General features: G+C 49.4%; 2 protein-coding genes across 8 annotated transcripts in view; one reads left to right on the top strand and one right to left on the bottom strand.

Annotated features, from left to right (window-relative positions):
- Ncoa6 (nuclear receptor coactivator 6) overlaps positions 1 to 1075 on the top strand; it is an 87278-nt gene extending 86203 nt beyond the window's left edge. For all 6 annotated transcript variants that reach the window (XM_075962663.1, XM_075962664.1, XM_075962667.1 and 3 more), the window contains one exon: positions 522 to 1075. In XM_075962663.1, the coding sequence (XP_075818778.1) occupies positions 522 to 565 (44 nt within the window). In that variant the 3' untranslated portion in view covers positions 566 to 1075. The remainder of the gene's footprint in view (positions 1 to 521) is intronic.
- A 964-nt stretch (positions 1076 to 2039) lies between these two features.
- Positions 2040 to 9957, bottom strand: Tp53inp2 (tumor protein p53 inducible nuclear protein 2). 2 transcript variants are annotated; one of them, XM_075962658.1, is made up of 4 exons: positions 9764 to 9957; positions 6444 to 6618; positions 5752 to 5920; positions 2040 to 5436 (listed from the first exon to the last, which is right to left on the bottom strand). In XM_075962658.1, the coding sequence occupies exons 2-4, from the start codon at positions 6565 to 6567 to the stop codon at positions 5184 to 5186; spliced, it is 546 nt and encodes a 181-aa protein (XP_075818773.1). In that variant the 5' UTR covers positions 6568 to 6618; positions 9764 to 9957; the 3' UTR covers positions 2040 to 5183. The 2 variants fall into 2 exon arrangements, with proteins under 2 accessions (XP_075818773.1, XP_075818772.1); XM_075962657.1 differs by having other exon boundaries at positions 5752 to 6040; positions 9764 to 9953.
- Positions 9958 to 14128: the final 4171 nt, after the last annotated feature.

Here is a 14128-nt window from a genome sequence, read left to right as displayed (position 1 = left end):
GCTTCAGTGAATGATGAGAGTTGGTGAGGGAGATTGTGAAGTTGATTGTACAGCTTGTAAGGGATCAGGTTGGTGGAAGTGGGGTAGATATAAAGCAGGTAACAGTGCTTGCCACGCAATCCTTGAACCAGCAGAAGAACCGACTCCCAAGTTGTCCTCTGACCTCCACATGCCCAAGCATACACATGCAAACTAGTATAATAAAGGCACGCATGGCAGTTGGTTCTCTTTCCACCATGTGGGGTCCAGGGATTGAACTCGGGTTGCCAGGTTTGGTAGCAAGTGCTTTTACCCACTGAGCCATCTTGTTGATCTTCACATTTCCCCAGTTGGCAGCCCCTGATATACAGGGACACTCTCTCTTACCACAGCAGGCAAAAAGCCTGTGACTGTTTTCAAACCATGTGTCCCTTAAACTGATTTAGAGCCTAATAAGGGCTCAATTATGTCAAATCAAGACATTGTTGACACCTAGCCAGCACTGCTACCTTCGTTGAACATGTCCTTCCTTTTCCCCACAGATATAACTGGTGCAGTGCAATCCAAGCGAAGAAAATCCAAGTAAGCAAGCTGGAAGATGACTTGATACTTGTAAATGTGTGTGAATTTTACAAAGAGCAATTTTCAGCTGTGACTTTTTAAATCTTTCTGTACAGTTATTCATTTTAATAACTCGATCCTTTTCCTAGTCCCTGAAACCTGTCTCATAAAGTGTAACGGGGAGCAGCCCTTTTGGTGTTGCGAAATGAAGTTCAAGGCTTCTAAAATGTTGCCATGTATTGAAAGAAGCTAATGCCATTATAAATGTTATTAGTTTCACATTTCTTAAGCAGCCTAGAGTACAGGGTGAACATTTGTAGATCTTCTAATGATGTATTGTGCTGTGGAAGTACTGTGTGTGAATAGCAGTAGTGGGGCAAAAAGCAATCTTGTCATTTGGAAATGTTGTAAATAATTTTATTATATAGTGTTTTGGATGTATTTGTTGTAGAAATGGACCAGTGAATAAAGAGAATCTAAGGGTTTGTACAATGTGAAATATTGAACGTGTTAAATAAATGTCTTTGTCATAGAACTTACAAGTATGTTATTGGAAAGGGTAAGCAAGCTTTTCTTTTTGGTCATAGATGAGTAGACACAGCCTTCTTTGTAACTCAGACACCTCCCACCTAAAATGCCCACCCAGCAAGATGAGGAAAATGCACTTGCTCACCCAACTTATTTTTGGCTTTGAACAAACCAGAATTGTTTAGCAACATACTGGAGATCTCGTGTGTGTGTGTGTGTGCGTGCGTGTGTGTGTGCGCGTGCGCGCGCACACGTGCGCGCATATATGTCTAATTTCATTGGTTTGCAAATTATCACCAAGTATGGTGGCACACACTTGTAATCATAATGCTTGGGAAGCAGAGACATAAGAATCACAAGTTAGCCAGACGGTGGTGGCATATGCCTTTAATCCCAGAGGCAAGTGTATCTCTGTGAGTTTGAGACCAGCCTGATCTATAAAATGAGTTTCAGGACAGCCTGGGCTGTTATATAGAGAAACCCTTCCTCAAAAAGCCAAAAAGAATCACGAGTTCAAGGTCATCTTCAGCTACATCAAGTTTGAGACCAGTTTGAGTTTTAGAGACAAGAAGCTGTCAGCAGCATAGATGGCCACCTCGAGCCTGTACTGCTCCATTCAGGAGTGCTCAGACTGACCAGCAAGACTGTCTTAGTGTGATTCTGAAGTTAAGTAGGAGCTCCTTGTCCTTGCACTTGGGACTAAAAGAATGGCCGGGTCTGTCATATTTCCACTCTCATTCCTGGATTTCAGATATCTTCATATGTGTCTTCAGAGGGTCTTCTAAAAACAGTTTATGAGTCAGACCCTATATTGTCTCTTTCCAGAGAACTTATTTACCCTCTTCCTCTCTTGTATGACAAACCAGAGCCAAAGCCAGCCTAATAATAATACCCTCTGCCTTGACTATACTTGAGATTATAGTGTTTCTATAATATAGAGTTTTAGCTCAACTCAGGCAGAAAGCATAATGTGCTTTAAATAGATTTTTATTTGTTTATATTATTTTTTCTCCCATACAGGAATAGCATTACAATCTAACATTCAGAATCCTGTTACACACATACACAGGCATGCCACATGACCAGGTCGAGGTGGTTGTGTCCTTGAGTCTGTCGACACATCACAACATGGTCAGTCAAAGATTTTTCATTTCAGCCGGTCTCAACACAAAACACCCAACAGAGATGCATTCAACTTGTTGGTTCCTTTTGCAACTAGGTGGTAGGGTAGGAAGGTATTAGAACAGGCTATGGTTTGTCTGCATTCAGTCCCTCACATTTGGAACTAGGTGGTAGGGTAGGAAGGTATTAGAGCAGGCTGTGGTTTGTCTGCATTCAGTCCCTCACACAAAGCTACATGGATCTTGAAAGCCACCCAGGAGCTCTGGTGGGGTCCTTGTTGCACCTAAGACATTATAGGTCACAGCAAGTTGATCAGAGGGTTCCAGGCTAGGGAGCAGGCATACTCCAAAACAGCACCAAACTGCACTCACACACACACAGTGCCCTGCTGGGGCTAGACTGGCAAAGGTTAGAAAGTGACACCAGCTCAAGAGAACCACTCAGACTTATTGGAGAAAGCTGGAAGTTGCCCTTTGATGTAATCGGGACTCACTCTAGAAACAGGTCCCTCTGACATCCTTAGTTTTGGCAAAGTGCTGGTAGTATTGACATTAATACAAACTGGTACAAATTTCTCTAGGGTCTCTGAAATCATCAGTCAAGACAGACTCTCTAACCTCCTCCTGTCTAGGGTTGCATAGGACTTTGTGAATTCTGGTTCCCTTGTGTATTCAAGTTCTGTGGTTTAAGAAAAAAAAAATCCTGAAGCATGCTCAAGGTGAAAGGCACATACACAGTCAATACAGTATGACAAGGTCTGATGCTTCAGGAGGCAGACGAGCAGGAGACTGAGTAGTGTTGGTTCTTAAGAAACCTATACACAAAATATTGCCACACAAATGCTACAGAATCTATAGGAAAATACAAAAGAAAAATAAGCCTTGCAACCAGTCAAATGAGAGATTGGAGGATTCTAGAACTACAGGAGCGTCTAGAAATACAGGGCAAAGGCGAGGCCTTTTGAAAGTTGAGCCAAATGCCCTATCAAACTTCCCATGGCAGCAGGATCATGGGCACTTGCCCAGGACTGAGCCTAGGCCCCATCTGGCAGTGAGGAATAGACAAGAAGGGCTGGAGGGAGTCTCAGCTCTTGGAAGTGCTAACGATCCTAAGCTGGCTGGGAAGTGACCTTCTCATAGCAGGAAGAGTAAGTGTACTAGGTTGTAAAGGACTTGGGACAGGAACAAAGTTATCAACTACTAGGGCCCTAATAAGCTGCTGTGAGGTTTTGATCTGCGTATAGTTTGAGTTTGGCTTATCCTTGGGCTAGGAGACCCTAGCAGGGCTTCCTCTGTCCCCATCCTGGGGACACCCTCTCCCATCCCCACATGGAGCCTGGTGAGAAAGCATCAGAGAGGGCAGCTACTTTTACCCTCATAGGAATGCAGTTTTCTCCAACCCCGGTTTGGGTCTGAGGCCCGGAAACCTGGAGCTGAAGCAAAAGGGAAGACCTGTGTTAATGTGTAACAGGAAATCTAAGTTTTGAGGAAGGAAGAGCACACACTTAAAAAAGACAGCTAGAAAGAATTGGAAACAACTTGGGGGCATCCCAAGAGGCTGTTGCTGGTGTCTGAGCCCCACCACAAGAAGGGAGAAGCTGGCTACCCCACCCCTGTGCGCTACCCAAGAATTCCTTAACTCCAGATAGTTAACTAGAAAGGGAAGAGAGACCACAGGGCACCCAGAAAGGAAGAGCCCTGAGGGAGAACATTAAGAAGCCTCTTGAAGGCCCTGAACTTCTGTAAGAAAAATTTGGGAACTGGAATAGTGAGGCTCCTGGCCTCCTACCCAGGAGTGTTTATTAGCCAGCCATATTGAGCAGAGTATGAAATATAAGGTCAGAGGCAAGATGAAGGCAGAGCTGTCAGTCTGGGGATGGCTTTACCCCAAAGTTGCTGTCCTTCAGCATCATCCCTCTGCATTCTTGGGATATATACCCTTTTCCCTGCCTGGAAGCCCTCTGGCCTGTGTCTCTCCTAAGCCAATTCTAGCACCTTGGGCATATGAACAAAGATGGCCAGGATGTCGGGGGCCTTACCCAGCTTCTACTCCTGGGGTGGCATGTCAAGGTAAGGTGACAAGGTACAAGCCCTTCAAACTCCAGACTCACTGGGAGGTGGGGAGGGAAGGGCTCCTGAAGGGAGACAGATTTCAGGATTATAGGAAAAGGAAATGGGGGCAGGCTCCAGGCTCAAGCCTCACACCAGGGCTTAGCTCCTCTGACCAAGCACAATGCCTGCTCTCACAATGCCCTGCTCGCTACCGTTTCTCCTCCCAGCTGTCCCTGTCGGCACCTCCCAATAGGCCGCCTGTTTCCCTCCACTCCCTTCACCTTATCTAACTTACAACTCACTGTCCTCCTCCACATACTTTAACTTTCCAGGCCTAAGCAGCTCCAAGGAGCTCAGCCCCCAGGGCGGGGGGGGGGGGACACTAAAATCAAAACCCTGTGTCTGACACCTGCCTACAGGGTAAGAACAATGGCCCAGGCCTGGCAGGTTGTACCTGGTCAGGATTGGGAGGGAATTGGCAGGAAGGAAAAAGGGAACGGGAGTGGGAGCAATTCCTAAGGGAAAAGAGTAAGTCTTGGAAAGGAGGAGCTCAAAGTGGAGAATGCGCCAGGTCACGGTGGGACAGGCTCTTAGAATGCGGGTGGGCTAGGTGGACAAAAGTGAGGAGGGAGAGACAAGCACAGGGGTCTGAAAAGGAAGCATGGCAGAGTAGGAGTGGGAGTGTGACGGTGAAGAATCCGAGACAGATGGGGAGAGTGACCCGGGATGAAAGAGGCTAGAAGGTGAATTAGTTGAGAAACTGAGAAGTCAGGGAGTAGAGAGGGCCATCATCCCACCTCAAACACTTAGGAAGGAGGGAGCTTCTGGTATCCAGATGGAGGCAGGAGGACCCTGGACACCCCTTGAGCAGCACACTGGCTGCTGCCGAAGAGGCAGATGGGACCGGGAGACTGCGCGGGATTCGAGGTGCAGCAGGGGCGCTCAGTAGTTGAACTGGCGCTGGCACGGCTGGTAAATGAAGCTGCCCTGGTGCTTGGGCCGGCGCGAGCGACTCTCCCGAGCGCGGTTCTGCCGCTGTAGCACTTTAGCATTCAAGGCGTGGCGCTCTGCCCGCTGCCGGGCCCTCTGCAGCCTCCGCACCTGGCCGGCCTTTTCCAGCAGCCCAGCTCGCCCCGGCATAGCAGCAGCTGCGTGGTGCAGGGCCCTGGGCTCCCTTCGGGCAGGCGCCAACTCTCTGCAAGGACAGAGTCCAAATGTTAGAGGGGGACAGTGGGCTGGTATCTCCCACCCTGTCTTCTGGGCAGAGTATATGATGCCCTAACTGAGGGTACCAACTCTTCCCTCAATCCCAGTTAGAGGTGTTTCTTAGCCAAACCGAACCCCTAATCCAAACAAGCCCCACTCAGCACTCTGGCCTAGCAGTTCAAGCCGGTCCCAATTCCCTGGAGCTAAGACTCTCCCAAGTCCCACCTAAGCCATAAGGCCACGCCTCTCTCCCATCAGTGACCCCTGCTAGGGGGGCAGTCTCAACATCCTTCAACCCACTCACCCATCGCTGAGGTCCTGATCAGGCAAGGCAGCGTCAGGGTGAGGGGAAGGTGGCCCAGACTCCAGCACTATGGTGCTGCCGGTGACATAAACGGACATGCTGGGATGCTCAATGAGGAGGTCCTCCAGGGGGTTGCTCTGGAGGCGGGCCGGCCCAAGACCGGGCCCCTCTGCAGTAAAACAGGCGGGAGGGGTAACAAACCAGCTCTCGTCCATCAAGGAGGGTGCGGGTGGAGGGCGGCCTGCGGGAGCAGGAGAGGCCCCAGGATTTGGGGGAGCTGTGTAGTTGTCTATAGGGTGTGAGGGGGGCATGCGGAGGAGAGGGAGCAGCGGGAGTGGGACACACACACACAGACCGGACACGGGATGGGGAGAGAAAGGGCATCGTTAGTCAGACCTGCAGCCCTGTCCACCGTGCCCAGAGAGCACCTGAGGGCCAGGGTTCATACCCTGCTGCCCTAGGGGGTCCCAGGTGTAAGCCCCAGCAAAATCAGGAGACAGACAAGGCTTTCAGGAGAAGGGTCTGTGTTACTTCACCTCTATGCTCCCTATCTCAATTTCATGACCCACTAAGCCTAGGGGGGCTCCAATTTCCAAACAGCTCTTCCCCCTCCGTATTGCAAGGCCTTCTTTCCTTAGGGTGCCTTCATAGGCTCAGGAATCCGAGTTCTGGTCCCCTGAGTCAGGCCTCACCCTGCAGGTCAATGATGAGCCAGCCATCCACGTCATCCTCCTCTGAGACGAAGGCCCCGGGGCAGTTGGAGTCTTCAGGAGGCGAAGGAGTGCTGAAGAAAAGGCTGGTGAAGCGCTGGAGCATGGTCAGCGGGTAAAGCAACCTCAAGGGGGCGCCCTATGGCAGTGCAAAAACCTGGGAAGCATAGGAAGACGTCAGAACCACAGACTAAAGTCTACTCCAGCCCCCAGCACCCAGAGCAGTGATAATGGAGAAGCATTGGGCAGGCTCTGGTGTGTGCTTTTCTGCTCTCAGTAGACTTTCCAGTGTGAATTTAGGAAACAGTTGTATCTTTGTTTCCTTGTTTGTCGAACAAGAGCAGTAGCCCCCTAATAAGAATTAAACACTACGTGTTTAGGACAGTGCCTGAGGACACAGTAAGCATCCAATAAGCTAATAAACTTGCCATTACTACAGGTTGCTTTGGGAATATGGAAGAAGTGATATATATGACCAGGCTTTGCCAGGGAAGGTCTCTAGAGGATGGAACAGCCAAGCTGGGCTTTGAAAAGTAAATAGGAAATTTCCATCGAGGGAAGAAACTGCCCTTACTGTCACCATCATAAAATTAACATTCATGCACCAGATACTATACTAAGCGACTTCATCTGTTCTACCTTACGTAGTCCTCACAACAAAGCATAGAATCGGAGCAAGGTATGAAAGTACAAGCCTGTAACTTTGTACTTGGGAGACAGAGACAAAAGGATCAAAAAGTTTAAAGTCAGACGTGATGAGCCACATCTGTCATCCTTGCAGGTGGGGGCTAGAGCATCAGGAGCTCAAGTTCTGCTTTGGCTAAATAGTGAGTTTAAGGCCAGTCTGAGCCACATGGGACCCTACCTAAAAAAATAAAATAAACAGTCCTTGGCTATATGAGATCCTGTCAAAGGGAACAGAAAAGGAGAGAGAAAAATAAAACAAAGCTCAGAGAGGTAAGGTGAGCCCAAAGTCTCACAGCTAGTAAAAAGACACAGGTAGTATTTGAATCCAGACAGCTGGTGGCATCCATAATCACTATAGTCCACTCCTGCCTTTTCTGCATGTCTGTCTAGACATTTTTAACTTGATAACTATGACTGTGTCTAGGTGTATTTTTCTAGGAAAAAAAATCTTAGATTTCAGCAAGATTTCCTTAGCAGCAATCTTGGCCCCAGGGACCAAAAAGTTATAGGACCCTGTGTGGTTTGAAAAGAAACTGCACAATTCTTGCAACAATCTCACCATGGGACTAGGCAAACCTCAAAAGGGTATTCCAGATGAGGTTTAAGAGCCTATGCCTACAGACCCTCCCCTACTCTAACCTCCTTTCCCCACACTCTTGTCCAAGGACAGCATCTCTGGCCAAGACAGAGAATATTGGGTAGGCGGGCCCTAGTAAGCAATGTCGTTGGTAGATAATGGGAAAAGGAAGTAGTTAGATCCAAGGAGCCCGGAAGGATAAATACAAGGGTTGGACCAAGACCCAAGCCTTCAGACGGCTCTTCCCTGGATCGAGACAAGGAAGTCCCCTGTTCTAGAAATGAAGATCTCAAAGTGATAACTTAATCTATCCAAAAAGCTACAGCTTAGTGGTGGTGAGGCAGTGCAAAGTATATATAACCAGAAAAGCCTCAAGAGATAATACTCAAGAACACAAGGGTGCACAAGAGATGAAACAAGTGCCTTGCTCCAGCCGTCACCCTCCTGTCTGTCCACAGAAAGATGTGGAGACCCTGGTCTCAAGCTTCAGCATGCATTTCTCAGGGTTCCCACTGTATCTGGCCCTGCACTGAGCCTCGACTGTTGACATGTTAAGTGAGGTAAGAGAGGCTGAGCAGAACAGCTCGCTGGTGGAGATCATACAGGAGTCAGTGACAGCCAGGAGAAATGGCAGCAACCAGCCCACCCCTGACTGCCCACCCCTCTCCCCCTCGATCACTAGGAGAGCTTCCTGGGTTTTCTTTCCTAGCCTGCTGGCTTCCTGGTTCTCAGATTCCTGGCTCTGCTCCAGTTAGAACCTTCCCTCAATGCTACAGCAGCTGTGCCCAGAATAGCACTTGAGCCCTAAGTCACCCCTAGCCCAGGCCATTCTTGAACAAACCCCAGCCTGGGAAGAGGCTCCAGATCCAGCCTCCACAGCTACTCACTTGGAAAGTAAGACACATTCTCTCTGCTCCTCTGGAAGCAGACTGGGGAGCTGGCAGAAGCTCTACAGTCACCGCACTAGGGAAGGTCTGGGTCCTCCCAGCTGACAGCTTGGGATCTGACAAGGTGATGAGAGGCCAATAGAGGGAACTCCCAAGTCCTTCTCAACAACATCTGCCCCGGAGACAGCTGGAGGCAAGCAACTAGTGACTCACCTTTCTGTGGTCAAAACAGCTGGGAGACAGCAATTTATTGGGCTCTACAGCAATTTATTGGGTTGTAAGTCCAGAGAAGGCAGAGAAGGTCAGGGCCTTGAAAGGGACCCAGTCTTTAGAGACCTCCTGGACAAATGTCCAGAATAGAGAAGACAAACACCCTATCAAATCGGGGTGGTGCTGAGCCCAAAATAGGGTAGATATATAGTTTGTTATTTGAACTGGGCTTGTACTATGCATTTGCCCACAGCCAAGGAACCTGTCACTCATTGAGTGTGACTCTAATTGGCTGAGATCTCCAGTAAGCTATGTCTCTCTGGCTATCAGTTTCTCCTTCCATGAAGTGGGCTTTAAGACCCTCACTATTTGCAGGCTGAAAATGACATCAACTAAAGCTCTGCACACATGTCAGGGATTAGAAGGATGTTATTATGTTGGGGGGAGGAGCCTGAAGACAGAGGGCATCCACTGCCATCTGGTGCTGTCTCTGAGACCTGGAGTCTGAAGCCTCCTTCATCCACCTACCACACTCTCAACTTAGATCGAGCTGTGCCGTCCGACCCTTCGTCAGGTCGCAAGGAAAAAGCAGGTGAGAGGCAGGACCCCAGTCCCTAGATTAGCCCGGGAAACCGCCGAGTCCCTTCTGGTGTCGCTAGTCTTTCAACGTCTCTCAACCCTCGGCCTGGCTCGACACTGCGCCCACCGGGTCACCAGAGGACAAGCACCCAAGCAAGCCTGGAAGGCGGGGCTGGCCTTGGTGACGTCTCAATGTCATATGCAAATAAGAGACGTCACGACCCACCGGCTTGGGGCAACCAATAGAGAGCCGAGAACGCAGCTCCTGCGGCCGCCGGCGAAGACAGACAAAGAACCGGAGAGGGGGGCGCAGGGCGTGTCCTGGGGTGCACGGAGCCCCCAGCCCCGCGGTCGGGACTCACCTGGGGCGGCTCCGGCAACCAGTGCGCTGAGGTAGTTGTGCGGCCGGGCGTCCCCGGGGCGCCGGTGCTCACAGCCGGGACCGCATACCCGGGACTGGCCGGGAGACGGCAGGGCTCTCAGTCGGACGCCCGGAGCTGCTGCGGCCGCTGCGCCGGGGCTCACGACACAAATCCGAACGCTCCAACAGCTGATTGTGACGTCACAAAGGAGCCCGCCCGCTCGCGTCAGCGGCCGTGGAGCGGCGGCCAATCGCAGGCGTCGAATGTTCTTTCCCCGCCCCTCCGCGGTTCGCCAGCGGGTGGCTGAAGCCCGGGATCTGCGCCCTGAACCTCGGGCTGAGTGGAGGTGACGGCCCGAATTCCCTGCCCCCAGTCACCCACAAACCTCGCACTGAAGACGACCCCCCCATCCTTCCACAAAGATTCGATCTCGCCGCTCTTTCTGCACATAGCCTTGCTCTTTCCCTTGCCCCAGTGCTCCGCACATCCGTTCGCCTGCCTGTACCTGGGGGTACAGGAGGACCCCCACCCCCACTACGCTCCGTCTGTAAGTCCCTTTTACCCCGCTCCTTGTCCTTTACTGCTGTTCCCCACTCTGCCCTTGCCTGCTCTCCCTCTTCTGTCTCATGTCATCCCTACACGTTTTCTATTTTCCCATCTCTTTTTTTTTTCCCCTCGCTGGGCTAAAGCGGACCTTTCCCCTTCCGCAGTTACAAAGGAGCACCTGCGCGTGTCGGGGAGCTGGTGGGGCTGACGGGAAATTTGGCCAGAGGAGGCCTTGGAAAGAAATTGCTCTAAGCTGAATAAACATTGACCTGGAGACAGCTAGCCCCAGACCGTTTACTTAAACACACCTTATTTCGTCCACGTTGCTACCGGAACAGGACAGAGCAGTGACAGGACAGTGATTGTTGGTCCTAGTTTACATATGGAAACACAGAATGCAGGCACGAGCAGGTAATTCCAGCACTTGGTAGGTCCAGGAGTTGAAAGGCAGGAGACTCGGGGAGAGGAAATGGGGCGAGAAGGGGGCACCTACTGTTGTTTCTGCCAAATCGCCAGCTGACATTGAACACTTACCATATGCCAAGCATTCTGCTGCTTTTAATCTTCAAAATAACCCCCAAAGTTAGGCAGTATCCTCCTTTTCCAGTTAAAGAAACAGACCAGGAGAATCTAACTAACTTCCCAGGGTAGTTCAGCTGTACTCAGTGGCAGAGTCAGGTGCTGAACCCACAGGGTCACTCTACCTGCACCAGAGGATCTGAACTCCTGGATCCTAAAGTCTCCCTAGAGAGATACGGCTTCCAGTCCTGTGTCTCAGCTGTGAGATTCCAAAAAAGTCATTCACCACCCTGGACCTTAGTCTGTCAATCCCGCTGACATATATATATATATATATATATATTCAAATTCAAACTTAGCGCTCACAGAGAGACTTTTCCAGGCTCTTTATCTCCAAGATTCTGCTAAATGTTCCAGGCCCCAGCTTGTGCAGTGGCCTTTGAGATATTTAGAGAGAAACTTCAAACTCCCGTCCTGGGGATTTCCAGGCTAGAGCATCTGAATCTCTAAGCAGAACAGATCTGGCTCGGAGAGCTGCCCATTTGACCAGCAGGAGCTGGTTCAGAGCTCCATGCTCTGGTGATTTCAAGAACACTGGCCCAGCCTGGCCAGGAAGCCCTAAGAGAGGACTGAGCCCTGCCAGGCAGAGGGCAGAGCCAGAAAATGATACCCAGAGGCTTGGGGGGAGGAGGTGGTTGGCACTGTGTTCCTTACACTAGGGTTTCCAATGTACCCTCATTTGTGCAAACCTGAACCTCTGCCTAGCATAGCCACTTCCCACTAATCCCATACCCTCTGTTGACGACCTTGCTGACAAACTAATCCCTAACATGTCCTTCTTGCCACCCCACTTGTTTGCCTTAGAACCTTCTATTCTATTCTCACAGAGTCCCACAGTCCCAACAACATTCGTTGTTCTTCACAACCCAGACCATGTTCTCTCCAAGCACCCTCTTCCTTCCTTCTTCTCAGTGCACCATGTGCTGGTAAAACTCCTCTGTCACCTCCGTGATTGTGTTGAAGTGTCTTCCTCTTCCTGAGTTGCCTTCTTCGTGTCTTTCTAACATTCTTTCCTGTCTTCACAATTCTTCTGCTCTTTCTCAGAGGAAGCCACTCTTTGCCCTACTCACGTGCCAGTGACTGCTTTGATGGACAATCTCATCTGTTTGTTCAATAGATGGTAAGTGGCTGAGTGTGTAGCTTGTACCTGTACTTCTGCCTGCTGAGTGCCTAGGAACAACCTGGACAAAACTGTGAGTCAGTGTGTACAAATGGGCTCCCTGCCCTTGCTCTCTCTGTGTGTGTGTGTGTGTGTGTGTGTCTCAGTTTTTTGAGACGGTCTTACCATGTAACTCTGGTTGGCCTGGAACTCACTATATAGATCAGTCTGACTTGGCCACACATATCCTCCTGCCTCTGCCTCTCAAGTACTGGAATTAAAGGCATGTGTCACTATACTCTGAGAGAGACCCAATTAAAAATGAAAACATCAGGCTGGTCGGGCTGCAGAGATTGTTGAGAACACCGGCTGTTCTTCCAGAGGTCCTGAGTTCAATTCCCAACACCCACATGGTTGCTCACAGCCACCTATAATGGGACCCAGTGTTCTCTTCTGGTGTGCAGGCACTGTACAAATTAAATAGTCTTGTTTTATTTTGCTGGAGATATGGATCAGCAGTTAAGCACACTGGATGGTCTTCTGGGGACCCAGGCTTGACTCCCAGAATCCACACAGCACCTCACAACCATCTTAAATCCAGTTCCAGGGAATCTGATGACCTTTCTGCCCTCTGTGGGCAGCAGGCATGCATGTGGTACACAGCAGTGCATGTGAGCAAAACATCCATCCATGCACATAAAATGAAGATAACTAAAAAAAAAGGCTGGCTGGTGTGCACCTTTAATCCCAGCACGTGGGAGGCAGAGGCAGGTGGGTCTCTGTGAGTCCAAGGCCAGCCTGGTCTACAGAGTGAGTTCCAGGGCAGCCAGAGCTACACAGAAAAACCCTGTCTCAAAAAAACCAAACAAGGGGGCTGGAGAGATGGCTCAGTGGTAAAGAGCATTGCCTGCTCTTCCAAAGGTCCTGAGTTCAATTCCCAGCAACCACATGGTGGCTCACAACCATCTGTAATGAGGTCTGGTGCCCTCTTCTGGCCTGCAGGCACACACACAGACAGAATATTGTATACATAATAAATAATAAATATTTAAAAAAAAAAAAAAAACCAAACAAACAAAACTAAAAAAAAGATACACTTCATTTAAAGTATTTTTAAAAGATCTTTGAGCCATCTTCACCACTGAGCCATCTCCACAGCCTGTATTAATTAAATAACAAGTAAATCGGGCTGGAGAGGTGGCTCGGTGGTTAAGAGTTTGATTCCCAGTACCTGCATGGCAGCTAGCAAGTGTCTGTTATCTTCAGAGAATTCAACACCCTCTTCTAGCCTCTTCAGGCATTGTAAATGTGGTAAACAGATATGCGTGTAGGTAAAATATCCATACACATAAAAGTAAATCTTTAAATATTTTTTAAAATAGCAAATATTGATGACTGTGTAAATCTTAAAAGTGAATGATTGACGTTCCAAGGATAGAGTCTTGTCCACATATTTTCCCAATCAGGTTAGATGTCAGATCTGATATATAGGAGTTCTAATCAAAGACTTAGTGGCTGTAGCCTGAAGCTACAGTGTCTGGCACAGGAGTCGCCCCATGGATCCTCTATCTTGGTTGGAGCACAAAGTTCTGGTTCCCCAAGTCTAGAGAACAGGGCTCTTGGCATACACTCTGGTACCCTAATTGACCCGGATCCTGTTCCCAATATTGGCTGTACCCAATGTTCAAACTGCTAGGCCAAATTCCAGGCTACCTGGGACTTTGGCTTGAGCTTGGCAACTATCAAAAGGGGGCTGTGGCTTAGTGATAGAGCCGTTGTCCCTACACGTGATGCCCTAGCTTCAATCCCAGCATTGCCAAAATAAACATATAAAGAAAAAGGAGCCAGAGAAATGGCTCAGTCGTTTAAAAGCACTGTTGCTCTTTCAGAGGACCCAGGTTTGACTCCCAGCACCCACACGGTGGCTCACAACCATCTGTAACTCCAGTTCCAGGGTATACAATGCCCCCTTATGGCCTCGGTGGGCACCAGGAATGTAGACATGCTTGCAGACAAAACACCTATACTTGTCAAGTCTCTATTTTACAAAAATAGTGACTATGATGCTGGGAGTTTGCCCTGAAGTTTTACATCCAATCAGACAAAAGTACCATTCCTGTGGACATCCATGTATGTGCATG

Source organism: Microtus pennsylvanicus, chromosome 2, assembly GCF_037038515.1.
Source record: "Microtus pennsylvanicus isolate mMicPen1 chromosome 2, mMicPen1.hap1, whole genome shotgun sequence".
Classification (NCBI taxonomy): domain Eukaryota; kingdom Metazoa; phylum Chordata; class Mammalia; order Rodentia; family Cricetidae; genus Microtus; species Microtus pennsylvanicus.
Note: the sequence above shows the minus strand (reverse complement) of the source record. Positions and strands in the feature narration are given on the sequence as shown.